The following is a 14,981-nucleotide window of genomic DNA, read 5'->3' as shown; positions in this document are numbered from 1 at the left end:
CGATATTGTGTGATTGGCTGGAGCATTCTGCCGGTGCCGAGTACGATTGAAGCAACCACGGGGGTGTCTCCCAACACGCCAAGCCAGCATTTTCGCACCACAACCCCACAAACAACGGCTTCCAAAGCGTTTCCAGAACTCCCCATCCGAGACATTCGAGCACTCAACGGCACTGGCACGCAAATCCGACAGCCGCCACAATCCATCGCAGGGTCGCCAAACACGCAAGAAAGAGATACCGTATCAAATAGTCATCCCCGTGGGACAATTCCTCGCCCAATTGAGCAGCCGACGCGGGTTGGTGGCACAACCGAAGTAACGGTGAAGCATCTCCCGACGCGTTCAGAGACGCACATGGCGACGACGAGCAGTGCCTGGTGGTGATCAGAACGAAGCAATTGCGGCATGTCATGCAGGGGTTTGTCGATCCTTCGATTGTCCAACCATCATCCCCGCTGCCTTCGAGATTGCAGATTGCCGAGTGACCCTCCGGCCGGCCACCCCTTGAGAGCAACCCGCGCTTTCCGCTTTCTGCTTCCCGCCCATCGGCAAGCCGAAACTGGACCCTGACCCGATCCAAGGTGGCGCTTCCCGAGACCTCCCAGGGAACCATACCGAGCGGGCGGTACCGGATGCCTGAAACCGGACCAGCTGCAACCCTGTCCTGTATGTGTACCTGACGTCCAGGTTACTTGCATGTATGTACATCCCGCGTATCCCACGCCACCTCTCCACAGTCAGTGCTGTCCTGCTTCTCCCTGTCCTGGTAACCCGGGGTGGGCCAGTTCCCCATGGTCCTCCATCGAGAGCTCTGGACGACTGGCGGCCATGGCTCTTCGAAACCACCATGTTTCCGGATTAGCCGCCGCAACCCCTCGCGGTTGTGGCACCCCCCAAGATGCACCGCCGTTGGCCCAATGTCGATATTGGACCTATGGCGGACCAAGGATATCCTCGTCTCACAAGGCTAACCGCGTGGCAGTCCACACCACACCTTTGGGCCGCAGTCATCCTCCACCATTGCATCCACGCTCCGGCCCGTCGCGAGCTCCAACCCGAAAACGGAGATTCCCAGCCAATCATCTGGGTCCAGGCCGAGAAGCAGGAGTCGATCCCTCATCCCACCATGCCGGACCTTGTGCCGTCATCCGACTCACCGGTCTCGGCTTCTTCCGTCCAGCAGGCCACCCAGCCGACCCAGACCTCCACACCCCCCGAATCTCAAGGGGATGCCCAACCAAAAACCTCCATACAGCAACCCCAGGGGTACGCGAGTATCGGTCGCCGGGCGCACAAGAAGAGCCGCACGGGCTGCTCAACGTGCAAGTCCAGGAAGATAAAGGTCTGCCTCTGCTCTCATTTATTACGTTTCACTCCTCCGCTGCCGCCCCCATAGCTAACTCCCCCTAGTGTGACGAGAGGCACCCAGCATGTCTCAACTGCATATCTCACGGCGTAGAATGCCCCTTTCTCAAACCCGGCGCGGGCAACAATGCCTCCGCCCGGGCCCCCAAACCCAAACCTGACTCCCCTGCCTCGTCCAGCAGCACCTCGACATCCCGACCAAATCCAATAATGGCCCTCCCAGAAGGTGGAGAGCTACCGCTGCTGGAACTAGAGCTGCTCCATAATTTCACCACCAAGACATACACCACCCTCACTGCTGACGCCAGCGTGTGGGAGTTTTGGCGCGATGACGTTGTCCAGCTGGGCTTGACGTGCGATTACATCATGCGCGCCGTTTTGGCTGTCAGCGCCCTGCACTTGGCCTACCACCGCCCGGACCGCCGCGACTTCTACGTTGAAGCGGGCATCCTCCTGCACCAAAAAGCCGCCCGCTCGGCGATGCGCGTCATGGCCGTGGGGGATAAGATCGACAAGGACCACGCCGCCAACCTCTTCCTATTCAGCATGCTGACCATGTTTTTCGGTATGTCCCGTTTCCTCCCTCACACCCAACAACGTGTTAACCGACTGACCCCACACCGCAGCCCTCGCCTCCCCCCGCCGCTCCAACCCCGACGGCACCTTCTTCATCGGCGAGTCCGGCTTCCCCGACTGGGCCTTCCTGCTCTCGGGCGGCAAGTCCATCATGGACGTGCTCGGCGAGGCCGGCCTCGAAACCGTGGCCAGCCCCTTCCTCGTCTACGGCCGCCGCCGCTGGCACGCCCAGCGCGCGCTCCTCGAGGCCACGACGGCCGCAGCGACCGCCGCAACCACCAAAGACCCCCACCAGCAACAACAACAACAACACTCCCCCGCCGCCTCGTCCCCGCCCGAACCGCGCGGGCCCATCCTCGCCCCGCTGCGCGCGCGCATCCAGACCACCGTCTCCGACCCGGCCCTGCTCAAGACGTACGCGCACGCGCTCGACGAGCTGGAGCTGGCGCTGGTGGTGCGGCAGGACCCGGCCGCGCCGCGCGACGTGCTCGACGCCATGGTGTGGCTGTGGGTCATGTCGGACGAGTTCGTGCCGCTGCTGCGCCTGCCCACCCAGGAGGCCGTCGCCATCTTTGCGCACTTTTGTGTGTTGCTGAAGCATCACGAGAGTCATTGGTGGCTGCAGGGGTGGGGGGATCATATCATGATGAGGGCGAGGGAGATTCTGGATGAGGAGCATCGCGGTTGGATTGATTGGCCGATGAGGGAGATGGGGTGGATGGAGGGGGTTGAGGAGTAGGGGTTGGATGTGGGGGTGGGAGGAGACGGGGTGTTGGATATTGGGTTGGGGGATGTCCTGCTGTGGCGTGTAACATGGGGAAGCAAGTGACGACGGTGGGGCGGGAGCGGAAGGGGGCAGAGACTATCAACCACGCCACTATCTACCGAGGGTGGCCCAAACTAGCCCTGGGGCAACGAAATGGGGACTGGCTGCCAGCCGCTTCAAACCGACATTCGTGCAGTTGGAGACCCACAAGCGAGGAATTCCGCCCCGGAGTTTCACTACCCATGATGTCGGCATTTCCGTTCCATTGCGGAATAATGTGACGCAGGGCTCACCATCCGTCCATCGTCGTCTTGCTGCCCCTGGACCCACTGCTGTACGAAGAAATATACGAGGGGATACTGGGCTCTTTCTGGTGACCAGGCAGCTTGTCCACTACCAGATTAAAAGGGTGACCCCAAGAACGGTTCGATTCTGCCATGCTCTTTACCATGACGCTCCGAGTACGTCCTCATAGTGGGCCGAGTTCATGCAAGACACGTCTTTTCGAGGGGCAGTTGTCACGACCAAGGCTGTGTCCATGCATCAGGAGGCCAGCGATATCTTCCCGTCCCTTGACCACCAGCAACCTTCCTTCCATAACGGGGGGCAGAAGCTGCCACAGACAGGTTTGCCTAACAACTCAACCCAACCCAGAATCACCACCCCCACGAGACCCCGCGGCTTGCGCGTATCGCTCCCAGGGTCCAGGTCTTAAAGCCAATGTCATATCCTGCCTGGCTGCTGCCACTCCACGTCGAACCCAACCCGACGTCGTGGACCCTCAGTCAGCAGACGACGCCCGCGGTGAAAAGCCGGAATAGGGGCCCAGGTATGCACAAGACTGGCGCTCTAGCCTATCATGCATCGCCGCTATCACGCCACCGCAGTAAGGCACGGCATAGAGTGGTGGGAAGTTAGCCGGGGGTGGGGAAGAGGGTAAATTGTCTTGACGATCTCACTTCTAACTTCTACCTGTCACATGGGATACTCGGGCACTACTAAGTACGCATGTGTTGACTTACTACTATAGACATCTGACGGGAACCCGAGTCGTATTCAGTATAACGTGCTCCGCATTGTGTGCTAACCCCTTTCCATGCTTCCCCTGACCACCAACATGGCCAAATCCAACAGGCAGTGAGCCCCTATCAGGCTGGTATTAACAATTACTCGTCGTACAGCCGTCCCAGTTAAGTAAGCACGGCCTGCCGTGTGTCTTGAAAGCGTGCATCCAACGCTGCCAGTGATCTGCTCTATCCGACCATAAACGTAAAACAGCGACGACAAGCCCCATGCCGATCTGTAACGGACGTCTTGTCCTACATGTTCCTTCCCCTCCTCCTCTATCGTTCCGATCCCCGTGTCCAGGGAGAATACCAAAGATGGTTCAATATGCCCCATCCCAAACGCCATACCAGTCTATGCCCAACCCCACGCTTAGCCATCCATCACTTACAAGTAGCCAAACTCAGACCCAAAGGAAATCTTGCTCGCTCCCAGGAACACGCCAGCAAAGAAAAACACCAATAGCAGCGCAATCACCACGGCCGTGACGGCAGCAGCCTCGACGTCCCACCGCCTCCGCCGGCGCTGCTGCCGCCTCCGTGGCAGCAACAACGGTCTGCCCTCCCTGTCCCGCACGCTTCCCCGCCCCAGCCGGTCCCTGAGCCCGACGTCGCGCAGGACACTGTGCGCGGTGGATCCCGAGCCCACCGAGAAGGGCCGCCCCGACGGCAAGGGCGCGTCCAGATCCACGTCCGTGTCCATGCCTAGGTCGTAGTCCAGCACTCCCTCCCCCTCCGCAGCCGAGCCGTTGCAGACACGGCCGCCCCCGTCCCCTTGGTACTCCCCATCCCCGGAGCCGTTATCGAGATATCCCCTCATTGGCAGCCGATTCCCCAGCCCCAAAGCATCGACCAGCGTATGCGCCGTGACGGACGAATTGGGCGGAGTGGGCTTGATGTCCTTGAGGAAATAGGCCACGCGGGCCGGGATGCCGAACGCGACGCTCATGGGTGGCACATCGCGCTTAACGAGGGAGCAGGCACCAATGACGGCGCCGTCGCCTATTGTTACACCGCCTCTGTTCACGGGGTTTGTCAGCTGTCCGTCCTATTTTGGTTCGGGGGGGCTGAGAGCTGGGTGAACTCCGGATGAGGTCGGACGGGACAAGGGAGGCGGGAGAGAGAGGGGTATGGATTGCGGAGAATAAAAGGGGGGCGGAATGCGGGATGGACACGGCATGCCGTCCCAATCCTCTGGGTTTGCGAAGGAACATGGGCGAGTAAAGACGGGTTGGCTTACAGGATGGTGACGTTGGCACCGATCCAGACGTCGTTGCCGATGGTGACTGGCTGGCCGATGCTGTTCCTCTGGAGGCGCTCGTCGAGCCGCACGGGATCTGTTTTTCCATTTAGCCGTCGCCTTTCCTACGGTTTTTCCCGGGGTGTGTCAGGAAGCATGTAAGTGGCACGGTATCAGCCTGCAGGCTTGCTGTTGACCGCAGCCACGGGAACAGCACCCGAGACCATGCCCGGCTTACACACTGACATGCTCCGAGGGAAGAACTCACGGGTAACGCCGATAATGCAGCAATTCGCGCCAATGTTGCAGCCCTCGCCAATGACCACGTCGGCCACGGGCGTGTCCATGATCATGCAGTTCCGGTTGATGAAGGTGGAGCCGCCGACATGCAAGCGGAGGCCGTAGTCGATGTGGACGGGCGGCTTGATAAAGGGGGTCTTGGCCTTCAGGGCCGGGTTGGCGAAGGTCTGATCGTGGGTTACGGCCAATACGCTATCCCTGGTGCGATCGCGGTCTGGGCGGACGATGCTGCAAGCGTGTTAGTCAAGAAAAGGGGTTGCCCGACCGTGTCTCTGGCACATGGTGAAGCTCGACTCACTCAAGCCACCTCTGGCTCCGCTCCTCCGGGTCCGCGTCGTCCGGAGTGCTGTTAAATTCTCGGCATGCTCGTGCACACCGGTTCCGCACAGCGCGGAAGTCGGAGTTGCCGGCGGGGAAGACGACTTCAGGGAAGTGGGTGATTTCGACCTCGTCGGGGGTGCTCGCGATGGTCGATTCGCTGCTCATGGCGGCGGTTGTCGGTCAGCAACCGAAGTAGAAACGGCTCGAGGGTAAATGATGCTCTCTCGTCGTCTCTCGAAATCGTCGGTTGACGAATTTATGGCCGTTATGTCGGAAAAAAAAAAGCCAGGCCAAGAAGGATCGGGACGTAATGTCATGCGTCAGGGGAGGGGTGTCGGTAAGTTCCCGGAAAGTTGGCAGGGTCCAGGTCGGAAGCAGGCTGACGGTGCCCAGTATTTGGGTGGTTTTGGCCGCTCGTGTTACGGTAGAACGGGGGCTTGTTCCAGATCACACAGCACCGGAAGATGCCCGACTGGTGGTGTCCAGGTGTTCCCTGGAACCTGTGCCAGCAGAGGGGGTCGAATGGGCAGACGGGGAATATGCGGGAGGGCCGGTGTCAGCTGTCAGGTGTTGAGTCCTCGAGATGCGGTCGGCGTGCTCTTCGGTGAACTGATGGGTCGGGGCGTTGCTCATAGTAGTGGTTTTATCGTCGGCTGGGGGTCCGGGAACGAGCTGACGGACCGGGCTGTGTATGTGTGTGTGCGTGTGTGGGTGTGTGTGTGGTTGTGGTGTGTGTGAGGGTATGTATGTGCGTGTGAGTGCGAATCGAGGTGAGCCGAAACGCGTTGGATTGGCCAGGCTGCGGTCTTAAACCCGGTGCGAAGATCAGCAAATTGGCCCCCCCCGCGCGTCTGTTTCTGTCAATCTTCCGCAGATTCTTCCCTCCCCTGTTTCCTTCAGAGTCAGGTAATTTGATCCCACGGGCGATGACACGCATGTGTTCGGGTTGCGGCGCCCACACCATGTGTCGAGACTTCACTGGGCATTCCGGGGAGATTCTCCGCATATGTGGCTGCAAGATCGCCCCTGTCTGGGCTTCTCCCCGAGTGGATTCCCAGAGACAGTCTGCAAGCGAATTTTCGGGCCGTCGTCGTGTGACAGCCCCCGGGGACGCCCCCTTGTCCCCTTCCGGGATGGGTTTGCTGCAGGTCGAGCTCGCACCATGTTTGGAGCCCTGCATGGAACAGGACCCCAATGGTGGGGACGCGGGTGGTCCCTGTTGGCCTGCTGGAAAAATATGAGATGTGAGCGAGGCTTGTCAATGGTCGGTTCTGGCCGTCAGCCACCCCTCTCCGGCCGGTCTCCGACGCCCGAACGAGGCATGCGATCAGGCAATTGATTTGGAGGCCGCTGATGAGCAGAGCGAGCGACATCTTGCAGCCGAGGCGGGACGGCGACGGTGCCGTCGCTCCCCGGGATTGCACGGGGCCCAGCTGGGCCCAACACGATTTGTTTCTGCCAAGGATGATGTTCGTTGTGGAGGGCACGCATTCAGCGGCTTCGAGGTGTGATTCCGCGGGGGGCCAATGCCCGTCAGCGCAGGGGCCAGGGGAAGCACGCTCCACCGGACCGGGCGATCCGCCCATTCCGGGGCCGAGACGGATGCCTCCGCGGGCGCCTCATGACTGGGGTAGTGCGACCGGCAGCGGTGCAGATTGGCCGGCAGGTGGTCCCGGCGGCTTGTCGCCCAGGCCCTGGTGCCCTGATTACTCAATTCCAACTTGCGTGACCCGCTGCCTCGTTGGGGCAGCTTGATTGCTCCGCTGCGCGCTGCTGGGTCTCCAAATGTTTCCGCTTCCCCGGACCACAGGCGTTGGGCCCTCATCCAAGTCCTCCCTCCGAGAGCTGCTTGGTGTTCCGGCAGGCGGGCTCAGCTCTGCGGGCCTGCTCGGCCGGGACAGCTGCCCCCCCGCTGAAGCAACGCGCATCCGTTGCCGACGGCATCGAAGCATTACCGAGGATCTGTTCGAAACCGAGTCTTGCTTTTTCCGGTTCCGCTTGCAGCACCTTTAACCTCCTTTTGAACACCGGTGAGCCCTCGCTCCTTTCTTTGGCGTTTTGGGGGTGCAACAGCCCGCTATTTTACTGGCTCGGAAGGTTCAAAAAAACGCAAGAATATTACGAGCGTTTGTCCACACGGCGGTTGTTCTCACGATAGGACAGAGAGTTTTCCAGGATGCTGCGCAACAATTGGGCATCAATCATCAGCAGATGAACAAGGAGAAGCAAAAGGGGTTGGACAGCAAACCGTTGAGATCGGACCGGCGGTTCTGATCTCTCCCCGGCGCAAGTTGCAACCTCGCAAACGCAGGCCCCCCAGGCTCTGCCGCTCTGCCGCTCTGCCGGCCTGGTGCTCACTGCTCCGTCCGTCGCCGGCAGGGTCACAGCATCAGCGTGCGGCAGCACCCGATAGGCGAGAGAACATCACCCGACAAGGGCGCAGTGGTGGTGCACATCGGCGACGGCATGCGGCATCTCGAATGCGATCCTGCGCGAATCACGAAAGCGCACGACCGGACGCAGAGCGATCATCCCACCGACCCGCCCCGCGCCCTGCGTCGTCGGGTTCCTCCGCATCGTGGAATTGCCCCGGTCCGTTTTCCAGGCGAACCAAGCCGTGTTTGCCAGGGCGGGAGCGTGGGGAGGGCGTGGGAGGGGGACCGTGGGGACCAGCGTTTGATGGGTTTGTGGGGCGAACGTGGGATGGGAGGCGACCCGACCTGGCAGGAAAAAGGGCGGTCACAGCGGTAACTAGCGGTAGCGGCAGCGGCAGCGGCTGCGAGTGCGACTGCGACGCAACGTCAACCGATGATGCAGGGAATGAATGGGCGGGGACGTTGCAACTTGAAACGGTAAGGCCGCCGTCACTTCATCGGTTTTGTGCAGCGGGTAAAAGATGTGAGCGATCGTTGAATGTCTGCAATCATGCTTGAAAGCAGATCCTTCAAGGTGGGCGGGAAAGAGGGGAGAGGCCGAAAGCACCGAGCAGACACCACCGTCTCCCGCAGACTCGCACTGGGTTGGATGCAGTTGGCGGAGTTGTTTTCCGGCGGCACCTCAGACTCGGGCAGGAAGGAATGTGGAATGCGCATGACCGATTTACGGGTGCGAATGCAGGTCTCGCCCACACCCGCGGAAAGCGCAGGTCGACGATCAGAGCTGAAAGAGGAGGAGCGATGGATTACGGACCTCGGGTAGATGGTAACTTCCTGACACGAAGATGAGGAAGGAGCACCTACCAAGACTTTCGGGTTTCTGTGCGACGAGGAGTCCCGGTCGCTGTTCACCCGCGACTTCCGGAAACTGATGTTGAATGGAGGGGTGTGGAGAAAGTAATCTCCCATCGGCTTGGGTTCTGTTTCACTTTGCGTACTGCCCCCGGAGTCGTCACCGAAAAGCGATGGACATTTGAACAATCCCATCCCGGGAGCGGCCGTTGTTCCCTGTCGAGCAAACATGCCGGTACCTTGACCCTGAGGAACTACAGTATGGATGTACCTCAGGCGACTTCCTTGTAGTTAAAACTGGGCAACCTTCCATCTCTAATTTCACAAAACTTGGAGATACAGCCCTATTTCCGCCTCATATCGGAGCAAGTCGCCCAGATACGAATAGAACCACCGCGAGCGTCTCATTGCTCACAGGGCGGGCAATGAAAGTTGTCGTCATGGCATTTCTTCACTAATCAAACTTGGGCAGATCGTAGATATCATCCGGGTCTGTGATGCCATGTTAGCCTCGTCTCGCCTCGTCTCTTCCCAGAAAGACACCAAACCAGGAGTGAATGAAGAGACCCATGAAAGCAACTCACCCTTCCCATGCTCAACAATAAACCTTTTCACCTCCTCCACCCTCCTCCTCACCTCCCCCTCCAACCCCTCCAACCCCTCCACCACCCTTCCCCCCCCCTTCACCGCCCTTAACGCCCTCCCCACCAAATCAAACCTGCTCACCCCATTCACCAGCATCATATCAAACGGCGTAGTCGTGCTCCCCTCCTCCCTATACCCAGCCACACTCATCCTCCCCGCCCCTTTCCTCCCAAACAACAACCCTTGCAGCTCGGCCGGGTAGCCGTGGTAGTTGAACAGCACGGGCCGGTCGCGCGTGAAGAGCGCGTCGAATTCGTCCGCCCCGAGCGCGTGTGGGTGCCGTGACTCCGGAGCGACGATCATCAGGTCGGTGATGTTGACGACGCGGACTTTGAGTGCAGGGCAGAGGGTGCGGAGGAGTTCGGCGGCTTTGACGGTTTCGAAGGTTACTTCGACGCCGATGCCTGCGAGCACGACGTCGGGCTCGGATGTGCCGGTGGTGGTGGGTTTGGGTGGGGAAGAGGCGAAGTGCCAGATGGAGGCGCCCCGGCGGCAGTGCTCGGCTGCTTCGGAGGGGGAGAGGTAGACGGCGGTGGGCTGCTTGGAGCCGATGACGAGGTTGGTTTTGTTGCGGGATTTGAGGCAGTGGTGGATGGTGGAGAGGAAGCAGTTCGCGTCGGGGGGGAGGTAGACCTGGTGGAGGTGTTAGTTTCGTGAGTAGGGGAAAAAAAGTTGGGGATTGGGCAATGGGGAGCGGGAGGTGCGTACTCTCGCTGCCTCAGGCTTGATGTTGAGCACGGCGCCGATGAAGGACGGGTTCTGGTGCGAGAAGCCGTTGTGCTCCTGACGCGCCCACGTGCTCGTCTCGATGTAGTTGATGGACGGCAGGTCGCCGCGCCACTTGACCTCGCGGGCGATCTTGATAAACTTGGAGTACTGCACCATCATGGTGTGCACGATGCCGAGGAAGGATTCGTAGCTGGGGAAAATGGCGGTGCGGCCCGTCAACGTGTATCCCTGCATGAACCCCTGGCAGTTGTGCTCCGACAGCACCTCGATCACCCGCCCGCCATTGCCGCGCGAGTACTGGTCCCACTGGAAGTTGCGCTGTGTGTGGTCGAGGAGGGCGTCGAGCTTGTTGCTCTCGAGCTCGTCGGGCGAGAAGAGGCGGATCGTCTTGGGGTTCTCCTGGAAAACCTTGTCGAGGAGCTTGCCGGTGATCTTCATGCAGCTCTGACTCGTGCCCTTCTCGACGCAGAATTGTTGCCAGTCGACTGCCTTCAGGCCGACGTACGGGTCGTACGCCGCCTTGTACTGGCCGAGTTTCTTTTCGTCTGTGCGAGGCATCACCTCAAGGACACTTTCGGTGGGCTTCCCATCCTTGAGCAGCTCGCTGATCTTGTAGCTTGACAGCCAGTCGTCGAGCGCCTTAAGTTGCTCCTTGTCGCTGGTGGCCTTGGGCAGGGGAACCTGGTGGGCGTGGAACGAGCCCTCGATGATCTTGCCCTCCACCTCCTTCGGCCCAGTCCAGCCCTGGTATGCGTTAGTCATGTAGCGTCCTCTTGATCAACCTTGGACGGGGTCTGTCTTACCTTGGGAGTCCGCAGCACCAGCATCGGCCATCGAGGTTTTGCAATTGGTTCTCCAGACCGTGCCGCCTTTTGGATCTTCTTGATCTCAGCAACAGCCCACTCAAGGGCATTCTGCAGCTCGTCGTCGATCTTGCTCAAATCCTCGACGATGATGACCTGATATCCGTATCCGCTGAACAGGGACACGATTTCCTTGTCGTCCATGCAACCAAAGATGGTGCGCTCGCTGATCTTGAATCCGTTGCAGTGCAGGATTGGGATGACGGCCCCCGACTCACGGGGGTCGAGGTACTTGATGGCGTGCCATGCTCTGGAGGTTGAGTGTCAGTACCAGGTGTGCGAACCGGAAAGGCTTGGACGCTCACGTTGCCGTGGGTCCCGTCTCGGCTTCACCATCTCCAACGACGCAAGTCACGATGAGATCGGGGTTATCCATGACGGCGCCGAACGACACGGCCAGCGCATACCCCAGTTCTCCGCCTTCGTGAATGGCGCCGGGAGTCTCGGCATTGATGTGGCTGCAAATTATTAGTCGCAGGCTCCACCGGTGGGTGATACTTCAACCAACCTCGGAAACCCGCCCGGTACTGAGAATCTTGTAATGAGGTTCCTCAACCCCTCCGCATTGCGGGCGTATTCGCCAGGATAGAACTTCTCCAACGAGCCTTCCAACCACAAGGCGGCCAGGGCGGCGGGTGCACCGTGGCCAGGGCCAACTACATAGATCATGTCGAGGTCGTGGTTGCGGATAAGCAGGTTAAGGTGGGACCACACGAGGATGAGGCCGGGACATGTTCCCCAGTGGCCTGTGGGTCTGCGTTAGGTTCTGGCATAAAGGGGGCATGTAAGTGGTACGAGGGTGAGTTGTGACATACCGAGGAGCCGTGGCTTGATGTGATCGGGCTTTAGCTCGGACTCGAGGAGGACATTGTCAGAAAGAAATATCATTGCTGGTCTTGTCAGCTGCCAGTCCGTGTAAGGGGGCTAAGCGAGGGCTGTTACCGGCGGCAATGTACTCGGCCGCACGTTGGAAACCACGAAGCGATTGCCGTACATGGTCCGGAAGGGGGTTCTCCTTGAGCTGTACGGAAAGCTCTAGGACACTGTCGGGGAGGTGAGAAGGGAGGGCAGGCGGGTTCGCTACGGGGATCTGTTTGCCCGGCATCGTGGAAGGACTCTTCGGGTTGTGTTTTTCTTTCTTTTACTTCAAGAGACGTTGTGTCAATTGCTGATGGTGATAGAGTTATAAGTAAACGATAAACCGCTACTAATAGCTACCGGGTAGCGGCGAGTTCCAGGCTCTTGACATTGCACCAGAGCAAGTTTCACACTGGCAACATGTATGACGTCGTTGACAGCTGCCCCACATATCCGGCCCGTCTCCCGGTTTTGGGAGCCGGTCTCCGGTGTTGCCCCACATCTCCGTGGCACGGCCGGCAAAACGGGCTCGGTCGTCCAGGGGTCGTTGCCGCAATATCGGGATAGGGTTTTCGGAAGGAGAATAGTGGCACGTGCGATAACAAAAGAAGGGAACAACGATACCACATAACCAACTATTTACTATTCAACGCCGCCCATCAGTCATGTTCAAAACCCGGAGGGCTTCCAGCCGTAGAAGATCTCAATATCCTTGATTCGGTCCGGCTCCGTCTCCCACTGCTTCAATACGAGGGTCTTGGCTTCCAGCTCGCTCCACCGACGCTCATCCCACATGACATAACCCCATTTTTGGACCGTAGGAGGGACGTGTTCTCCGTAAATGTTGACATAGGTTCCGTTCCATAAGAGCACCCACCCAAGCGGCGGGCCGTTGGGCGGGACGGCGTCGCCGGCGAATTCCATCACGTCCTTCCGTCGCTCGGCCTCATCCCGGGCATCGGGATGTGTACTGCGCCTCTGCGCCTGTACCGCCGGCAAAAGGGTCCTCCTGATCGGGTCGTCCAACAGCACGCTAGGACGAATATACTTGTGAACTTTGGCGACGAGGGTTTCACGGTCCTCGGTTGTGAAGACATCAATTGTGGGCCTGAGACCCCGTGCAACGGCGCCATCTATGGAATCTGTGATGGTAGGGAACCTCGGTTAACATCTGTTAAAAGGACCCGTACCGGCAAACGGGGGTGACACTCACCTTCACGCTGGGTACAGGCATAGATTGATCCTTCATTGTGCTTTGTGTCGTCCCTGAAGTCGAGGTCGGGGTTCGCGGCGTGCAAGTCGTCTTGGACGTCGTCAAAGATCTGGTGGTACCTCTGCCTTATGAATATGTCGATACATCCGACAGCTTCTCCTTCCCAAGGATTAAACAAGCCAAAGAAGTTGTTGTTGATTTCATTCAGATGGAGGATGTCCTGTCGTTCGGCTAGACTTTTGAAACCGAAGAGATGATAGTACGTCTCGTACCGGTACAAGGCTTGAAAAATGCGTATCTCCTCGCTTCTACTTAACGCGACATCTGGCTGCGGTACCGCCGGTGTTTCCACAGTTCCTTGGTCCTGTGCTGGGGAAGTTGCCCGAGAGAGGTTTTGGAGCGCCCACGTGCTGTATTGGTGAGCCATGGGCTTAATGATGTCCAAATGAAAGGCCGACAGCCACCGAACATAGCTAGGCCGAATCGCGTCCACATCTATCTGCGAGCCCGACATCCAACCACGGTAAGCGTCAAGGTGGGCGATGATCTTCTCCTTTGTCCGGGGTTTCCCAATGGCATGCCTGCGCGACATGGCACAAGCGTAGGCATCGACAAGAAAACCGTCCAGCTCGCGGGCCACAGCGGCACCAAGGATGGCGTTGCGGTTGCTACGGTACTGCGCATGCATCATGGGAGAGGCCCGAACGAGGGTTTGAAGTGTTAGCAAGTCCGGCATGCTGAAGAGAATATGATCCCTGAGCTCGGCGGGCAAGTTCTCGAGCAGGGAGGAGGATTCAAGTTCGGGTTCGGGTTCGGGTTCGGGATTTTTGGGTGTTTCATTTCCCCGGCCTGGGGAGCAGCCGTTTGGCCCATTTGGTTGATCGAAGTTGTGGTCATCGGGATGATTTGGTGTTTCCATGCGATCGCCGCTGACGGCCTCGCGCTGTTCGTCGGGCGCGATCGTCTCGTGTGCCGGTTGCTCCATGACAAGATGGAAGTCTGGGCGAAGTCAACGAACAGGTTACAAGCCCAGGCTGGAATGGGGGCGGGTTTTCAGAATTGGAGAAACGAAACAGTGGGCTTGGCGCTGGCAACGCGGGCGGCTGCTGATTTCCGGGTTCGGGGGACATGCGCTGGGAGCGAGAAGGCGCTTGGAGGTTGCTGCAGGAGAGCGGCACAGACCACCGATGAGTGGAACGCCAGAGAAGAAACCCACATTTAAATATTCGGCACCCGACACTGTGTGCGTTGCAAGTGTAACTGTGTAAGGCAAGATATCGAGATTGCTGTTGTTGGTCGAACATCCTTGGTTGCAGCAACATCGGCCCCCTCATGTAGGTTCCACAACCGCCAGCCGCAAATTCAACCATTGCCGCCGTTGTGCTGGGCTGTTGCGTTTCACGGCACCCACCAGCGGCGCATATGGAATTAGGGGCATCTGCAACCTTGCTATCAATACTTCGTCAATGGCTGGAACTCGCCGCCGAGTCGCATAGCCTGGCGGCTACCGGGCATGACAACAGCCTACACAGTACGGGCAACCGTGCAACCGTGCAACCGCGCAGCCAGACCACTACCTATGATAGGTAGGCGGTACAGGTATGCAAGGTAACTCCCGGGTAGGGAGTTTCACTTTCACCAACAACACGGTACATCATACGTGACTGCCATGTTCCGACCTGCATTGAGCCTCCGCTTCGGCCCCCCATGGTGACTTCGGCGCAAGTACGCCCAGTAGTGTCTGGGCTGAACTTGAAACACGGCGCTTTCCAGGCGAGGCTTGAGTTACCCGACCAGGTGATAGGTCTGGGATT

At 59.1% G+C, this 14,981-nt stretch overlaps 5 protein-coding genes across 5 annotated transcripts; 1 reads left to right on the top strand and 4 right to left on the bottom strand.

Annotated features, from left to right (window-relative positions):
* Window positions 1–127: 127 nt before the first annotated feature.
* B0H64DRAFT_49351 (uncharacterized protein) lies at window positions 128–756 on the bottom strand. The gene has a single exon (XM_062808321.1). It carries the CDS (start codon window positions 611–613, stop codon window positions 164–166), a length of 450 nt encoding a protein of 149 aa, XP_062654408.1. The 5' UTR covers window positions 614–756; the 3' UTR covers window positions 128–163.
* Window positions 757–1,126: 370 nt separating this feature from the next.
* B0H64DRAFT_446710 (uncharacterized protein) lies at window positions 1,127–2,680 on the top strand (the record flags this gene model as incomplete). The annotated part of the gene is made up of 3 exons (XM_062806938.1): window positions 1,127–1,342; window positions 1,411–1,930; window positions 1,992–2,680. 3 exons carry the CDS (start codon window positions 1,127–1,129, stop codon window positions 2,678–2,680), a joined length of 1,425 nt encoding a protein of 474 aa, XP_062654407.1.
* Window positions 2,681–6,399: 3,719 nt separating this feature from the next.
* B0H64DRAFT_49216 (uncharacterized protein) lies at window positions 6,400–7,317 on the bottom strand. Its single transcript, XM_062808320.1, has one exon. It carries the CDS (start codon window positions 7,216–7,218, stop codon window positions 6,535–6,537), a length of 684 nt encoding a protein of 227 aa, XP_062654406.1. The 5' UTR covers window positions 7,219–7,317; the 3' UTR covers window positions 6,400–6,534.
* Window positions 7,318–9,313: 1,996 nt separating this feature from the next.
* Window positions 9,314–12,201, bottom strand: B0H64DRAFT_331405 (XFP N-terminal domain-containing protein; the record flags this gene model as incomplete). Its single annotated transcript, XM_062800998.1, has 8 exons — window positions 9,314–9,351; window positions 9,444–10,137; window positions 10,213–10,977; window positions 11,037–11,346; window positions 11,402–11,554; window positions 11,605–11,842; window positions 11,912–11,986; window positions 12,039–12,201. The coding sequence occupies 8 exons, from the start codon at window positions 12,199–12,201 to the stop codon at window positions 9,314–9,316; spliced, it is 2,436 nt and encodes an 811-aa protein (XP_062654405.1).
* Window positions 12,202–12,474: 273 nt separating this feature from the next.
* Window positions 12,475–14,342, bottom strand: B0H64DRAFT_478744 (uncharacterized protein). The gene is made up of 2 exons (XM_062808266.1): window positions 13,168–14,342; window positions 12,475–13,096 (listed from the first exon to the last, which is right to left on the bottom strand). Exons 1-2 carry the CDS (start codon window positions 14,150–14,152, stop codon window positions 12,624–12,626), a joined length of 1,458 nt encoding a protein of 485 aa, XP_062654404.1. The 5' UTR covers window positions 14,153–14,342; the 3' UTR covers window positions 12,475–12,623.
* Between the last annotated feature and the right edge of the window lie 639 nt (window positions 14,343–14,981).

This window comes from Chaetomium fimeti (assembly GCF_033439085.1).
Source record: "Chaetomium fimeti strain CBS 168.71 chromosome Unknown B0H64scaffold_11, whole genome shotgun sequence".
Lineage (NCBI taxonomy): Eukaryota > Fungi > Ascomycota > Sordariomycetes > Sordariales > Chaetomiaceae > Chaetomium > Chaetomium fimeti.
This window is presented reverse-complemented; position numbering and strand designations above follow the sequence as displayed.